The 17,584-nt window shown below is 37.0% G+C and overlaps 1 protein-coding gene across 4 annotated transcripts in view; it reads left to right on the top strand.

Annotated features, from left to right (window-relative positions):
* Cad87a (cadherin 87A) overlaps window positions 1–17,584 on the top strand; it is a 524,042-nt gene that overhangs the window by 425,765 nt on the left and 80,693 nt on the right. For all 4 annotated transcript variants that reach the window (XM_076830027.1, XM_076830034.1, XM_076830056.1 and 1 more), the window contains one exon: window positions 10,615–10,832. In XM_076830027.1, the coding sequence (XP_076686142.1) occupies window positions 10,615–10,832 (218 nt within the window). The remainder of the gene's footprint in view (window positions 1–10,614; window positions 10,833–17,584) is intronic.

The raw sequence follows: 17,584 nt of genomic DNA, 5'->3' as shown, positions 1-17,584 counted from the left end.
GTTTCGAGAAAAACGCGTTCAAAGTTTTCATCTATAGAGCCCGAGCCTCTGCGCTCCTTACAAAATGCCACTGTAGAAGCTAAAATAATCGGAATTATTCCATGAAAATTTAGCAGTGTATTCTTGAGGATATGTACTTTCGAAGAATTTTTCGAACAAATATTCGATTCTTTCAACTCGTCTAACCGGAACGACCCCTTAAGCTTTTAAGCTTATTGTTAATCTAAATTATGTAATGAGAATGAATTTTTTAAAAAAGTTATGTTATACAAATTTTAATACCATTTTCCAAAATTCAGGAACTGTTTCAAAACCCTTGTTTCACACCCTTGAAAATGACGTTGCATTTATCAAATATAAAACAGTATGAAAGTTTAACAAGTGAAGAGTTCAGTCATAAAGTGTTAATAATCTTCGAATTTGTTTACCTGAACCGTACACCTGCTTCATAGCTCAGAACTTCAGTACTTCGCTTTTAATGCATTGTTAGTTAGAGGGTTGACTACAAAAGTATACAAATTTTCTTATTCATGTCCCAGTAACTATTACTTCTTACAACACTAACTTCTCGAAGAGGCTATTTACTTCTCCCGGGAGTCCCACAAAAAATAGTCGTGAAAGTCTCTTCTCATCAAAGGAAAATCATCACAAACCCCTTCTCACTCTCGACTTTTTATTTCTCACCTACTCACTCGTTCTCTTCATTGTAATTGTATGTTAATGATTTGTTTCCCCGTTAGTAGCTGCAGATTAGGGTGGTCCTTATTTTTCAACTTTAAAATTTGTATTGTCTGACTCTCTTAAAATCTTCTATTTGACAAAAAAAAAATCTTCGTGTTTTTTATTTGTATATTTTGATATATAAAGGTCGCTCACGGTCTTTATATTTCGCATGTGCCACAAGTTTGGCAACTGCGACTTTCCATAATTGTCACTTGTCAATTTTAATGAAACGGGGCCCATATTTATATATCAGAATCCGAAACCATGTTTTTATCTATGCGTTTGACAACCCGAATATGTAGAATGTACGTCAAAGTTTGCGTCTGCATTTGATTCGAGAGCTGCTGATGAGAGAAATTTAAATGAGCATATAAAGCCTTATGCCACAACACAATACAGTACACACTCGTTATAAACCCATTTCGTCTATGCGATGTGTGCCCGAATTTTAATGTTATACTCTCACTTAAAACTTAATAAAACTATTTTGTCCTCATTGCAAAAATTTCTATCAATTTATACCAAAATAATAATATTTCAATGCCAATGAGCGACCTTTAATCCTTAATATATTTTAACACAAACTTTAGACGAAATTCTTTTAAACTATTTAGAAACTTCTGAGAGTGTGAGAAGAAAATTTTAAAAACTTTGATTTTTTACCATACATATAAGGACCACCCTACTGCAGATGCTCGTCAAACAACAGGGTTATTTAAATTTACAAAGGAACGTTATTTAAGGAATAATTTTAATTTTAATGATGCAATAAAGTCATTTAATAATAATAATAATAATGTTTGTCTGAAGAGATGGGGAATAAGGTCTACGACTTTCTTCGCAGGATGAAGAATCAGGACCAAAAATATTACATACATCCCTGGGCAACAGATTGGTGCACAAGAAAACGAATCTTGCCTTTCCTTTGCCTCGGGGCCTTTTAGGGCAAATGAAAAACTTCTATGTTATTCCACATCTAGTATTAAAACCCTTCCTTCAGGGCGTACGATTCTCATGAAAAAGCAACTGATACCCACAAATAAAATCTGTGTTTCTTTCTGTAAATCACAGTCGGTGCAACAGATGATACTTATAAATAATATAAACTTTCATTTCTTGGGGTAGTTTTACGCCTACCTTCAGTGTATCTTTGACTTTCAACGTAACACCTAACTTTATCTCACTCGCGACTGATATCTTGAATATATTCACTTATAAGGGACAAGTCTGGTTTACGATGTGTAAAAGTTTTGTATGAAAAGAACTAACAATTAACCAACCCGCCGTGCGAATTGTCGCTGTGGTAGTTGCTGGGATTCCTGAAAAATTGTGGAACCTCGCCTATTTTCTATTTTTAAAATATAGTTTCATTTAAGTAATACAGTTCAGAAAATCGAAAAGAATTTTGAATTCGGAAACACCTCTCCCGATAATACGGCAGTGGTGTACAAAAAGCAGCAGCCACCCTTTAGCAGCGTCGAAAAATCAGAGGGACTCGTTTTTACGAGCAACTGAAGCCACTGATAATAACAGAGTCGGCCTAAAAGTGTGCACCACCCCGTTGGTTTATATAAAGAGTGGATCGTAAACGATAAGCGGAGCAATAAAAACGGGCTTGCGCCGTGAAAAGCTCACCTTATCGCGGGTATCGCACTCGTCGGGGGGAAATGTTTTACTGCTGGGAGTACCGAGTGATCTGGAAACAAAAGGTATTAGAAAATCGCGCGTGATTTACTCGTAAATACTTGTCAATACATAATTGAAGAGTCCTTGTTTATAAACCACTGCCAGTGACGAAAATCAAAAATTTTCAGCAGAGAGAAAAAGAGAAAACTTCTCTGACTTTTAATTATTTACGAAATTTAATTTGTTTTCATTGCTAAAAATAATTAAGCAGGTATACAATAAGGCAAGTGCATTACAGAATTACAGTGATTTCTACAAGGACTCTTCAATTGCTGTTTCGTATATTGCCTTTTAAAATTGTATTCCCTTTAAACAGTAGATGAGAATTGTTCACACATAGATTGAGGATACGATTTGTCGTCAGCATTATAATAGATGGTTATTACACGAAATATTACCAAGGGGGTAGCTTATTAACGCTTCTGTGGCGTCGCACAGTGGTTCGAGTATGCTACATGCTAGCTGGACAAAATTATTTTCTCACGGTATTTATAAGGGCTTCAAATTGTCAGAAAACAAACCTGATTCGTATCACAGTTTTTTTTTTATTAACCCTTAACTGGTATACTCTTTTTTCAAACGTAACTGTTATCTTGGGGTCGTGGCAGACCCCAAATAAAAAAGGACACAGAAATTTGTAAAGTCGACATTAGATCAACCTCTATGAATACCTATTTTGTTCGTAGGTAATGTATAAAATAATAGATACGTAGAAAGTTAAACTATTATGATCAAATTAATAATAATCATGACTGACCCCAGGATACCAGTTAAGGGTTAATTGAGTGTTTAGTGTCGCATCTACTTCTATGGTCATTAGCGACTGCATTGGGTGCGTAAGATCAATTAGTCATCGTGCGAATTAGTGAAAAGAAAAGAGAGTAGAATAGAAAGGAAAAAAAGAAGAAAAATGTTCCTGGGGCTCAGACATCTCAGGTACTGGTGAGCACAGACGCTAAATCAATGGTCGGATTCCAATGTCTTCAAGGAAGGTGAGCACATTGTTGAAGGTATCCGGATCGAGTATCACAGTTTATTATTTCAGTAGAAATATCAGTGAAATAAAAATATGACTAATTCAATAAAGGAAAAAGAACAAAACGACAGTATTGTACTTTAACTATAACACTAGCTTACACTGAAAATGTACATTTGATGAAGGAAGGTGACTCTAGTGTTCCTGAATTCTCGATATTTTTTGTTTTTTGAGAAATCAGAAATCATATCATTCTTTAGAAAATGAAAAAAAAATTAGAAAATTTATATTTTTGAAATAATGTTGATAATATTTATCAAAAACACAAGAAACCTTTAACTAATTCTTCATTCCTGTCTAATTTGCACAAATCTTGTATAAATGGAAAAACAGATATTAAATATAATTGATATATTTATTTATTTAATACAAAATTTGTGAAAAGCGAAACATTACTTTTTTATTTTAAATAGTTTTTTAATCTGTTTCTTTTTTTTGTGATAAAATCTGTAGCTGTAGAAAAATTTCTTTCGATTTTAGTGGATGCTGACTTGATCCTATGTAACAGATACAAAAGTTATGGTAAATTGGGTGTCCTTCCAGTGGACTAAAAATTATGAAATTCCTTTGTTAAAGTCCGGAATTTATCGTTTTCTTCGTTGATACTAATTTCTTGGAGTCTCTCTGCGATTGCTATCTCTAATTGTTTTCTTAATGATAATTCTTCATTTTGAGGACCCGTAAATTTTTCAGTATTTTCAGTAGAATCATGGTTACTGTTACATTTTCCGAAAAGTCTAGCTACTTAAAAATTGTTTTGCCGTTATATACATATCTATCGTGGATATTAAATGACAAACCCGTCTTTTGAATCATTTTGATGAGATTCTCCATTACCTATGCAACAATTTTATAAAGGATACAATAGTTTTGTCTCTTCTTTTCGACATTTCTTCTTTAATAGCCACAAGAAACTCATTACTTAATTCAGTAGGTATACCATTTTTCTAAATTCTTAAATAAGAATTTAAGAGCACCTTCGCCAGTCAATAATGCCGGATCTTCTCTACTGAGATTTTCTATTGTAATTCATATAGGTTCTAATGCTACTGACAAGATTTGTAATTAACAAGAAATAAATAGTTACAAGGCACAGTTATAGTTACAGTTAAACTATAATACTGTCGTTTCGGTTTCTTTTCCTTTATTGAATTAGTTATATTTTTTTCTAATATTTTTAGTCACCTAATAAACTGTGATACGAATCAGGTTTGTTCTCTAACAATTTGAACCCCGTATAAACCAAATGCCGCGAAGAAATAATTTTGTCCAGCTACCATGTCCAACCACTGTGCGTCGGCGTGAAACCATGCCGAGAGATTTCTGGCCTGTGCACGGCTTTGGCGTGTTTTCACGTCGATATTTTCTAGGAAGCATCGAGAATATGGAGATTTAAATTTTCACTAGTGTGTCAATAACGCTGAACGAGTTGGGACAAACTTTTTCAGCGGCTGTGATTCCTCGGAGAGGTCTGACTTGAAGAAGGATTTTTCACAGCTTTGCGCCACCCAAGGTTTTGAGACTTTATTTTATAGATGGGTCTTACGTTGAATTGCCGCACAGTGTTCCATGATAATTGTGAAAATTACTTTATTTCCACATGATACAGTAAATCCCCAACATTAGTCGAAAGCGCTGCTTCGTTGTGACTGCACAAGGGAAGTTCTTTTTAATGAAATTTTTTCATTGCAAGAAGTTTCGTGAAATATTTTCGTCACCGTATAGAAAAGTCTGTAAAGAAAGTTAATTAATCGCCATTCGTCAGAACAATAGCGCGGTTAAGATTATATATAGCGAGCGATATTGAACAACGCTTGTATACACATGAACTTGACACAAAAGGCAAAAGCATTCAGCGATTCAATTCGTAGTGAAACACAGACCCAGCAAAAACATAATGTACGAACGAAAGGTCCATCGCAATATTCCACAAACATTTGTCCATTGAACACAAAACATGCAAAATGAACGAATGGTGTTTTTCTGTTAGATGTACAAATATATAAATAATTTGTTTTGGGGGATGAAAAATGTGAACGAAAAATAATTACGTATAAGATAGTGTGATAAATGTGCGTGCAATCGACAAACTTTTCAATATCGAAATAAGTTTCATAATTGTATGAATCTAGAAGATCGAGTGCTTATATTAAGTTGAACTCTTACTTTTTAAGATTTGCTAGAAAATTTAGGATCCTTTTTGTTTGAATTTTTTTAGGAAATCCTTCTTTTATGAATTCTTCATTGTTCCGTTATTAATATAAAGATACTGGTTGTTGAAACAATTGATAACATACTGGTTACATTTCTTTTAATAGTGTAAAATAAATCAAATGTTTCTCACTTTATAAATGACTCGTCTGATAAAATATTACGCAGAAGAATTTCATTTTAAATCTTAAACAGTGTTGTAATAATGAAAACATCTGTAAACTGTGAATATTACACAGCGAAGTGTCATAGTTTCTTACTGAGATATTAGTTTTAAGCATTGGATTGCTTAACTCGATAGAAAAATTGTTATAAACATAATTTAGAGAAAATGAAAATATCTCTACTACTAATACAGTGCACATGTGATAAAAAATTAAAGAAACGCTCATTTATTAAAAGCAAGGCTTAATTTTGTTTCTCCTGTAACGTTTGAAGTCAACTTGCGACTTATTAATTTTTATTTTATTTTTATATTCCACCAAATGACCCACAATTAAGACCATTTCAGTTTCATCCATGATACAGAAAAAAGGCTATTTAAAACTGCAGAATACTATCATTAACTCTTTTAGAAACCACCATCCTTGTGACGATTCCACTAGTTTCAAAATGGAAAATCTGCTATCAATTTCTCCATCGCTTTATAAATTTAGTGTTGCAATCTTACTTCGCCGAAGGAAGGCATAGAAGAGCCAATAGTTGGGCATCAATAATTCCATTTGGTCTCTACCCCCTGGGTATCAATTATGGAAGCGGCGGGGATGGAAGGAACGGATCCTTGAGCAGTTCTACTCGTTTTTAACATTTTCCTTGCGACCGTTGTTCTGTTTCGGATACAAATTTAATGCGCGTTCCATAGACGCCAAATATTCCGTGGAAGGGTATTCCGTGTTTCATAAATGTTATTGGTATTTACATGACAGCTGCACAGCAATAATTCAAGCGCCTTTACAACAAGTGCAACAGCACAGAGACGCTGTCACTAGTGTACACAACACATTTTGCTGCAAGCCGTGCCACGTGGCATTCTACTGTAACAATAGATTGCCAATAATTTCCATTTAATTCGTTTCTTTATTTTTCTGATCAATACTTTGATTTCATGCGATCGATTTATGCATCTGCACTAGATTTTTAATTTAAAACAAAACGTAACATCATAACTTTTATTTTTTTTTTTAATTAGTTATTTTAAGTCGCATCAACCTCTAAGTTGTGTTAACAGCGACACAGATCATGCAACCGATATTCACGACTCTTTAAGAAGATTGGTATTTCGAAGGAATCTCAGCAGCTGTTTTATCTTCTTTTGGTTGGTAAGATTTGTTTGTAAGCAGGTGTCAATCTCGCAGTTTTTCCTTTCACTTGAGAATTGGCGGCAGCAGAGTGATAAGGTGATCGATGCTTAATTTGATGTTGCATGTATCACAAATTGGGGTGGCTGCTTTACTCATTATGTGTGAATGGGATATTTTGGTGTGGCCAATTCTGATGCATGATACAGCTACTTGGTTTGGTCTTGTAAGGTTACGGACAGAGGTGTCTTTAAAGAAGTTGTTTTTTAGTAGTACAACCCCTGGCAATATGTTTGGAACCAAACGCAAAAATACGAAATTAACGAGAAACGCCAATATTTTTTATGTATAATATGCAACGGTATATATATGAAACGCGTGGTAATGTTAAATTGGTCTATTTTAAAGTAAAAGCACCAAAAATAATTAAAAATTTTGTTTATTATATAATAGAAAATATGGAAGAAACAAAATGTGTCTGGGAAATAAGTATGGAACGGACCGATGTTCTGGAAAAAAGTATGGAACAATATAAATTTGCAAAGAGATTAACAATAATTTTTTCAGTATTTATATTACCTAGTATTTTCTGACATTTGTACATGCATATTAGTTAGTCACTTCGTGGTTTTCATTTCATTATTCTCTTTTCAATACTCTTTTGAGACAGGAAACAAGCAAGTCGAATGAATAAAACATGCCGCCACGCAAACATTTATCTAACGATTTAAAGTTACGCATAATTGCATTATTGAAAGAAGGTAATACTCGGCAAAAAGTAGCTGAAATTTTGAATTGTAGCCGAAGTGCAAATAAAAATTTCATGTTTTTCTTCGCCTTCATAAATAAAAAGTGTTCTAGAAGCATTTAAACTTTCAAAATTTGAGGGAAAAAACTTTTTTTTTAGTTTTTCGGACTTTTTTCGAAAACCGTTTGTCGCACGAGAAAAAGTAATAGACCATAAAAGATGCTCATTGGCCGGATCTACATCTTTTGTTTAACATATTTTTTTATTTAATCAATAACTTGCAGTATATTACATAAAATCGACTTCGAGAGCTGTTAAATAATCTTTATCCGATCGAGTTCAAACTTTGCACAATTTTTTTTTTAATTATTTGAAACTATTCTGGAGGGTGTTCTGAAAAAAATCTTGAAAAAAAAATTCACCAAAAGTAAATAAGAACCACCCTAATGCTTTACGCGAAACCGGGCGCGCGCCCCAGCGCTATTCCACCCGCAACCAACAATAATACAATGGACAAGTTCGAATATGGAATGCGTTGTGTCGGAATAAGTCAACCAAAATACTGAAAGTTTTTTGTTAATATCTCGGAAATTAATAAATACCCGAAGCTACAATTTAAATGTAAGGTCCACGCACCCTCTCCACCCCTTCCTTAAAATCTCGTGTCGATCGGCCACTGAGGGTCATTCGGAAGTACAGCAAAAATTATTTTTTTATTTATCGAGCGTTTCAACTTCAACGACGAATAAAATTTCCAACCTTAACTTCAGCTGTAACTTTAACTTTAACTTTAGTCGACGTCGAATAATGTTCGGGCGCGCGTTCGACCCGCCGAGGACCGTCATTGGCCGATACATACTACATTGTAACCCGCCTGGACTCAGCTCTCCGGACCTCGGCGGATAACCTAACCCGGGTTAACTTTAATCAACACATGACGAATAATTTTTGTACCTTTTATTCGCTATTCGGAATTTTTAATTAAACAACATTTTTGCCCACCTCTGGTACACCTATAGCACTGCACCGCCCCAGTATCCGATTCATACCCCTACCCCCTCAAGCCTCACTTTCACAAACAGGACTACACGTAGACGTTAGCAACCATCCGGGGGCAGAAGCTGTAGCACCCTCGTCACATTACGCGCGGGGATGACCTATCGTTGCATCTCGGGCGCAATGTCACGAAGTGGCCATGTTATCGCCGAGGTACAGAGCGAGACCTTCTGTTTCGCGGCTACTGAAAGGAAGGGCAAGGCGTTCAGACGGCGTTGCAACTGGGAATGGGAATGATTCTGGGCAACCGGCGTGAATCCTCGACAGCCAGGTCTCGCAAGAAACGAGATCCAAGGGAGACTGAGGGCGCGTTACGCTTTAACGATTATTGTTGGCTCCGGAGGTCCGTTGCTCCCCGACCAACAACGGCCAGCACACGTGGAGAAACCACAGATGCCCGTAGCACAGTTGTCGGTTTCCTGTTGTTTTACGCGATCCCGAGTCGTGGTAGGGGGAAGTGGTGGGAGGGGCTAGGCGAGGGAAGAAAAAACCCCGCGAGAAGGTGTCCTAAAGGCGGATTCACACGTGTCAGTTCCATGACGGTTAATTGCCGCGAGTGTCAGTGGTATAAAATATCATCCCCCTGTTCTCGAACGAAGCAGTTCCCACTTGCCGGTGCCAGTCACTCGTACTGACGCAACGGGCCCATTGACACTGACGGCACTGTACCGTCACGGAACTGACACGTGTGAATCCGCCTTAACAGCCGCACGAGATACGCTCTTGAGGAGGCTACCGCCCACGACATTAAAGCTTGATGTATCTATTAGGTTTCGGTACAGTTTGGCCAGCTTTCCAAAGTTCTGCCAAGACCGCGATGACGAAGCTTCTTTGCCAACTTCCTAATAGTTTTATGACTTTTCAGACTTACGAGTCGGCCTCGTTCCCGACGAATTAGCGACTCGGGGGGCCGACGCGCGAGGCTCCCAAGTTTTCTTTGTTCCGTCCACCTTTCTTCTCTTTTTTTCTCCTCTTTTTTGAGAAGGGGCGGGGTTGACCTGTTCCTAATAGACTTATAAAGGAAACTGTTTGAAACCAGACACTTTCGTGGCAGAACAGATTGCGGGGAACAGGGTCGTCCGTTGAGGCTAGTGACGAATGCGCGATAGAGATTTTAATAAACTCCTGTTTTCAATCACTGTGCGGTTTGTGCTCTGTTTACACAGATATAGCAACTCGCGTGTTCAATGCTAGAACTGCCAAACCAGTCAAACTAACTGGTTTCAAATTTAGTAATAAATTTACCATTTTTAAGTATGAATTTATAATATTAATAAATTTTTTTTAAAAAAATTGAATAAAGGTTTATTTTTCTTGCATCACGCACTTTATAAATAACCAGTCATTGTCTGGTCTGGTCTAGAAATAGGTGTACATTAATTGTTGGTGGTTCCAGTGTTAATGTCAACTGGATAATTTTATTAGAAGAAATAATATTGAAATTTATTTTCCCTACCTATGACTATATTTTTAACTTCGAAATCAGATGGCACCACGTTGGTAAATGGCCTCAAACTTTGAGATTTTGCTTTTTCGAACAAAAGAAGCAAGTAGTAAAATCCCATCTGGTTCGAGGAGAGTGCAAGCGATACTGTCGCGGGTTGAAGTGCCAAATGTGCTTCACGACCGTGGTTTCGGGGCTGTATTGGTATTCTATTTCTAACAGACATCATCAACTGCTCACCAAGTCCAGGCGTTAATAGAAATATTCGCCCTAAGTAAAGGACCGTCCGGATTGCTGGCTTCAAGCTTTGTCCCACCTGTTTAATGTCTGTGTTTCGTTTAATGGTATCGCAACGCGAACTCGAGTTCTCGCGGAACTTCTGAAAACAGGAACGGTTTGTCTGTTGTTTCAGGCGCCAACAATGTAAACGAGCCACCTATCCTGGAGGCTGGAGGGTACCCTGCGGGCCTGCCGCTTCCAGAATCAACCAAAGTCGGTACAGAAGTGTACGTCCTTAAGGGCCACGATCCCGAAGGATCGCCGGTGAAATATGGCATCCAACTCACGGACCATTTCGTCGTAAATCCACGCACTGGCATCATCACGTTGGCGAAACCACTCAATCGCGAGGTAGGAGCGAGAGTTCTCTTATTTATGTCCTGCTTCTTCAATTTTTTAACAGCCCCCAGAGACAAACCTGGATGAAATTGATAGAAATCTTTTTAAAAAAAGTATTACACACGCCTATTTTAGTGCATTCGTTATATTCGTTAATTTTTTTAATTCATAAAGCAAGGTCTTTAGGAACATGATATCTGGCGGATCATTTCCAGTATGCCTCACATTTCTAGATTTCAGTTTCTGTAGCGCAGATGTTTTTCTTTTCATTCCATATTTAATGCAGAGTTTACTCTGTAGTATTATATAATATAATTAAATATAAATTTATTCAGTAGCATTCATTAAAAGCGCGTTTAATGTACTTGCAATGCTGATTTATATAAATTTTAGTATTTCACAGCATTTATATTTCGTCTATATAATCATTTGAAACGTCTAAAGCAAATACTATGGACGAGCATATAACGCGGCAAATACGTTCCACATTATACGGGGACTTATAGTAATTCGATCAGTGCCTTTTAAACCACAACTGACATAATACAATTATATTAAATTCAAAAGTACACCGTTAGTTGCTACACTTAGAAATTTACCTATGGCGTTATACAGGGATCCACTGTAATAGTAGCGATTGAAACGAAATTTAAACTGTGAACGGTAAAAGAAATAAAATAGTTTCATGAGGAAGAATTTTTTTTTTTAAATTTATGTCCCATCAGAATACTTCAAGCCCTAGTTATGTTAGTTACGCAGACGGAAAAATATAAGTTTCAAATTTTCTTTTCACCACCACTGTATATATTCAATTTACTACACGTCCCACAGTAGGGCTAGGACTATTCGAATAATTTAATATTCGAATATTTTACAAGTATTCGAATGCTACGAATAAACTTGGAATATTTGAGTATTCGAATGTTATTATTCGAATATTTGAGTATTCGAATGTTATTATTCGAATATTTGAGTATTCGAATGTTATTATTCGAATATTTGAGTATTCGAATGTTATTATTCGAACTTATACTCCTACCATGCAAAACTTTATACTCAAATTATTCAAAAACGAAGACTCATTTTGACAAACTCCATTAGGGTTTTGTAACACTAGTAGGTATGTACTACAACTTCCACCATGTGTCATTCTACGCATTAAAATATACAGGGTGACTCACCTAACATTTAAACTTAAAATATCTCCGTTGTTTGTAATGATACGAGGAAATATCTCAGAAAACAAATGATTACTAAACAAAAAGGACAACATATTATACATGGATGAATTTGTATTTTTATTGGCTATGACGTTACAGTAATGAAAATACGTCATCCCATTAAAAAAAAACCATCGATGATCTTGAAATTTCGGGAAATATAACCTTGAGACAAAAATCGTCTCTGTCAGAATAATTGTCTCTATGAAGAAAACATTGTTTTCCCTAGACATTTTCTCGTATCATTACAAACAACGGAAATATTTTAAGTTCAAACGGTAGTTGCAGCAACATTGCGGCAACATTGCAGGAACGTTGCCGCAATACTGGCGCAACGTTGCTATAACATTGTGGAAACGTTACCAAACGTTGCAGAAATATTGTAGGAAAGTTGACGTGCAATATTGCACCGCAACATTTATGCAACTACGCAGCAATAATTCTATGTCCGGCCCGTTCAATGTTGCACGGCAACGTCGCAGCAACGTTACATCCATATTGGGCTGCAACCATGCAACACTGCAAGGTTACTGCAACCATCCTGCAACGTTGCCGCCACGAAGTGTGCTGTATGGGTTATTGTGCGCACATATTTCAACTATACCAGGGATAAAAGATCAGATATGTAGGCCGGTATTCATGGTCGCTACTTATTCTTAAGCAAATGCTTAAGCATGCGGCATCCTCTACTAACCTAGTAGCTAATAAAGGATGCCGAATGCTTAAGCATTCGCTTAAGAATAAGTAGCGACTATGAATACCGGCCTATAACATTCTTTTGCATTTCGATTTTTCGCCAACTTTTAGGATCTCCCACCCCACTGTGCGTCCTAAGGAATCGAAGAACGTAAAAATAAAATACTAGTGTTTCTTCGGAGAAGTAACTATTTCAATTAAAGTAGAGGCTTTAAATCAACCAATGAAAACAAACGAAAGACATTAACTACACCCGTTTATTATGAGATATGTAGCAGAGACGGTATTTTCGATAGCATCGAGTTGACCCAGTTTATCTATCCTCAAACGAAGATGAATCGATCTGGCTCGATTATTATTGAAATGCTATTTCGGAAAATCCGTCCGACAATCGGTACGGTACTTAACGAACCGTGCAGATAAATGGCGTGAATGGAAACGGCGATACAGCGACGTTAGTAATTTACGGTATTTAGGCATAATCCTGGGTATTCATATCTCGAAATCGTAAATATCCCCATGCGAAACGCTGTACCATCGATCCATTACTTCAAACCGGATTAGAAGCTTCAGTGCGCATGAGGTAGCATCGATGAAACTATTTTTCCTGTTTTTATTAAATGCGAGGATTATTCAGACGATTGTTTCTTCACCTGAGTTCGGAACGTTTGTTGCTAGAAATAATGGGAACACGAAGTAATTCGGAGTTTTATTATTCTCGAAATTTTGGACTTTCCATTTATCTGATTACTGGAGATGCGCGGGTAATCGAATGTGTCGGGTACCCGAGCGGTCGGGTCGGGTCGGGTAAAGTCGGGCGGGCTCGGACGGGGGCCCGGGACCGACGGGCCTACGGGTAGTTCGACTGTGTCGTGTAGCGCGATTGTATCGAGTAGCCCGATTATTTCGGGTAATGCGGTGCTTGATAAGTTCATATACGTATTCAGCTTTTTTAAACAACCGAGTACTTGAAAACCATGTACAAAATCTTTACCTATATGAAACTTTAGAATAAGATGATTTTCACATATTCGTATGCTTGTATATTTCTATTAAATACTATAAAACATCCGGAAAATATGCGTTTTTAAACATGTAATTAGTACTGCGATATTAAAAAAAAAGGAAGTTTAATGCATTATTAACAATATTTTCTGGATGTTTCATAGTATGTAATAAAAATATACAAGCATATGAATTTGAAAATTATCTCATTCTAAAATTTCATATAGGTAAAGATTTTGAACATGTTTTTCGAGTATTCGGTTGTTTAAAAAAGCTGAATACGTATATGAACTTATCAAGCACCGCATTTCCCGAAATAATCGAGCTACACGACACAGTCGGGGACTACCCGTTGGCCCGTCTGTCCCGGGCCCCGTCCGAGCTCGCCCGACTTTACCCGACCCGACCCGAGCCCGAAAAGTCGGGTACCCGAACACCTCTACTGATTACATCGTAGCACTGATTTGTGAAATTGTTGTAGCATAGCGATGATCAATATTAGTGTTGTTAACAATGGATTTATGGAGGCTTAGAGAATATTTGAACGCGGGGTATTGTAAATGGATGCGCGGGCGAGACAATGTCATAGAATTGCAGGTTTGTAAATGTGTTCTTTTAGAATTATGGATATTAGCACTCGCGTTCAGTAGAATGGGAAAGGGCGCAGTTGCAGCATTAAGGAATTTAATTTTAAATGAAATTTAGCTCACGCAATATTTAACCATTAATACTATTTCAGCTAAGTTATGTAGAAACATACCAATCCTCAAAATCACAAAAAATTAGGTAAACAGTACGGATAACATAATTTTGCGATCCTTTATTTTGCAAAAAAATTACCAACCCATAGAATAGCTCTTGTGTTGTACTATTATTAAAACTACCAAGCCATAGCTCTATTTTAGGCTTGAAAAATAAAAGCTGCAGAAAATTTAAAATAATATTAATTATACTAGGTACTCGCTATTAATTAACCCATTAAAAAACATTGTAAAACAATAACAAGAAATAAAATATACCGAATACAAATAAAGCTACTTTTCTTTAACACTTCAAACCGTCAAAGTTTTACCCAATTTTAGATCATTGAGGGTTGGTTACTTTCTGCATAACTTGGCCCATTTATGCCAAAGGTAATTGAAACAAATCACAGTGGATGCATAAGTGTTATACCTATATGATAAAATTGACAGAAAAACTCATGATCAGTTGAAAAATACGAACCCGAGACAATGCAGTAATTTCTTAAATGAACAGAATTTTTTAAATGAAAAATAAACAGTTTTTTTTTAAAAAAAAAGTGTCATTATTTTTGCAAAACAGTCTAGAAAATATCCAGGAAATCTGGCAAAGTGCCAGAAAAGTAAAACACTGAACTCTGTCGTCTAAATTTTGATACTCTATTGAAATTCCACAATTCTCCAAACATGAGATGAAAAATATCGTTCGGTGGAAATCTTTGGTCACGGTATTGTGTAACTAAAAAAAGAGTGATGCAATTGGGCTCTAGCAATTGGGCAGGCGTAATTCAAGTCGGAGGATGCAATCATGTATTACGGCTGTCACAGGTTATTAAAGTGAGATTCTGTTTTAGTGTGTCCAAATGTTCGATTTTTTTTTACCTTTATCTATACTAATACCTACTCTTAGAGAATATATTCCTAAAGCTCCAGAGCGAAATTCGAAGTATTTTGGAAGTTTCAGCAGTTATGCGTCGCGCAGTAGGGGAGACCGGGGCTGGTTGTCACAAGGGGTAGGTTGACTAATTGTTAATAACTTTGCACCGACATATGCTTTACTGCGGAAATATTTACTGCAGAAAGAACTCGCTTCTACTATGCTCCGATGGCATGTTTTTTTACAGTTATCAGCGTTTATCGAAAAATTGATTATGTAAATAAATAAATAGTTTTTCTTCAAGATTTTATATTTTCACACCCTATATAGTTACAATAGAATAAATGTTAAGGAACTATTTTAAAGTTTGTTTATTAGACGATCTATTGACGTAGTATTTTTGTTAATACATAAATAACTGAAGGTTATGCAGATTATTAAAGTCAAAATGATCAGTCGGGGCTGGTTGACTAATAACGTTAATAAGGTTTAGTTCCTTCGTCCCCTCATGTCAATTTTATTAAAAAAAAAACAAATTCCCCTACTTCTGACAAGCTTCTGAAATCAGATGTTTCATATTAGGTACCTGCGTTTACCCCACCCCTATGTGACTCGGTCGAAATTTGCATATAGGTAAGTACCTATTGACAGCAGCAACGCGAAACGCTGGAGTGAAAACGATGACCCATTAGCCGTCCCACTTGTCATCGACATGACGGCGCGTATTTCTTACGACAGGGGTGAGGGGGTTGAGGGGGTTGCGAGGTTGGTAGAGGCATTAAACGGCAGGTTGGTCGCGTAATTAAGTTCGGACACGCTGCTTTAGCAGGGAATATTACTTTGAAGCGTGAAAAGCGATGCCGTCAAAGGGGTGCCAGATAAGCGCCCTAATGCAGCCGGCTATTACGCACGTCGGTGAATTAGCGTGGGCACGCGCAGTGCGAAGGAAATGGCCGTGTTCGCCTATTTGGTTGGATTAAATCAATGCCGATTGGTCCAGATGGGTAAACGGGGTGAAATCCGCGTGCGGTTACGTACCGATAGAACGAGGTCCCCCTCTCGTTGGCATGTGTGCGGGGGCGGAGAGGGGAGGTCAATTTGCCATGTTTGCGACTTCTCGAGGCGGTTTCACGGCCAGAAAAGCTGCTAATAATGGGCACCGCGTGTACGACAGTGAGATCTGAGGAACCGAAGAGGCGATTTCACGATCAGTGGGGCCTCGTTAATTTCGACGTGGGGCGGTGCCGTAATTGGATCGAATTATCGGAGACTCGGATTAAGCGAAACACTCTAAGCTTTTGATGTTTGTGGAGGAGTTTGAAGGTGTGAGAAAGTGCCTGGGAAAATGGAGAGGTATCCGAGGAGAGGATGGCATTGAGGGCCTTTTCATATTTGCTTGGCAGAGGTGACAATTTAAGGGGGTAGGTTACCCTCGGCAGCCCAAAATCAGGCCCTTCTTCAAACGCAAATTCTGAAGTAACAAATGAATATAGAGATAATTTTTGTAATACTTTTTTAAGCGTCATTTCGTTGACTTTAATGCGCAGAAAGAAAATTTTAAATATATTCATAGGAACAAAAGTTATAAATATAAAGGCGAGAGCGTGTACGCGATGCACCGTTTAATGGTGAACACGATTCCGGACAGGTGAATTACCTAAAACACAAAGTAAAGGCATTTTTATAATTTGTAAGACAGTATCCATCTTGTGCAGGAAGCAAAATTTTGTTAAACAAATTAATACAATTTTTATGTTGATGTTTCTGATTTTTTCCTGTTTCGTAGGAAATATATTTTTTATCTTTGTTTTAAGAATTTATATTGAAAATGTGCTGCGAATACGCGGAGGGGAATAGTTTCCTGCAACTCCCTGTAAATTTTCATTCAAATCGTTGGAGCGATATTCGAGATTTTATGTTCACCGTTTTGGAAAACGTAGTTTCTGGGAAATCGCGTTTAAAATTGGACATCGTTATCCGATCCCATGTGCAGGCTCGTACATTTTTTACTGTAATTCCTTCATTCTTTTAGAATTTCGGAGCCCGGTTGCGCTTAAAATACGTAGAAGAGATGTGACTAGCGAAATATGCAAACATCCTAAGAACCAATTTTCGAAAATTTTGAGGGTAACCTACCCCCTTAAGAAGGATAGAAATTATGGGGAGTGCGCGAGTATATCTGAAATACTAGTCGGCAACCACGGAAGTGTCTCGTGTGAACAGGCC

Source organism: Andrena cerasifolii, chromosome 1 (genome assembly GCF_050908995.1).
Source record: "Andrena cerasifolii isolate SP2316 chromosome 1, iyAndCera1_principal, whole genome shotgun sequence".
Taxonomy (NCBI): domain Eukaryota; kingdom Metazoa; phylum Arthropoda; class Insecta; order Hymenoptera; family Andrenidae; genus Andrena; species Andrena cerasifolii.
Note: the sequence above shows the minus strand (reverse complement) of the source record. Positions and strands in the feature narration are given on the sequence as shown.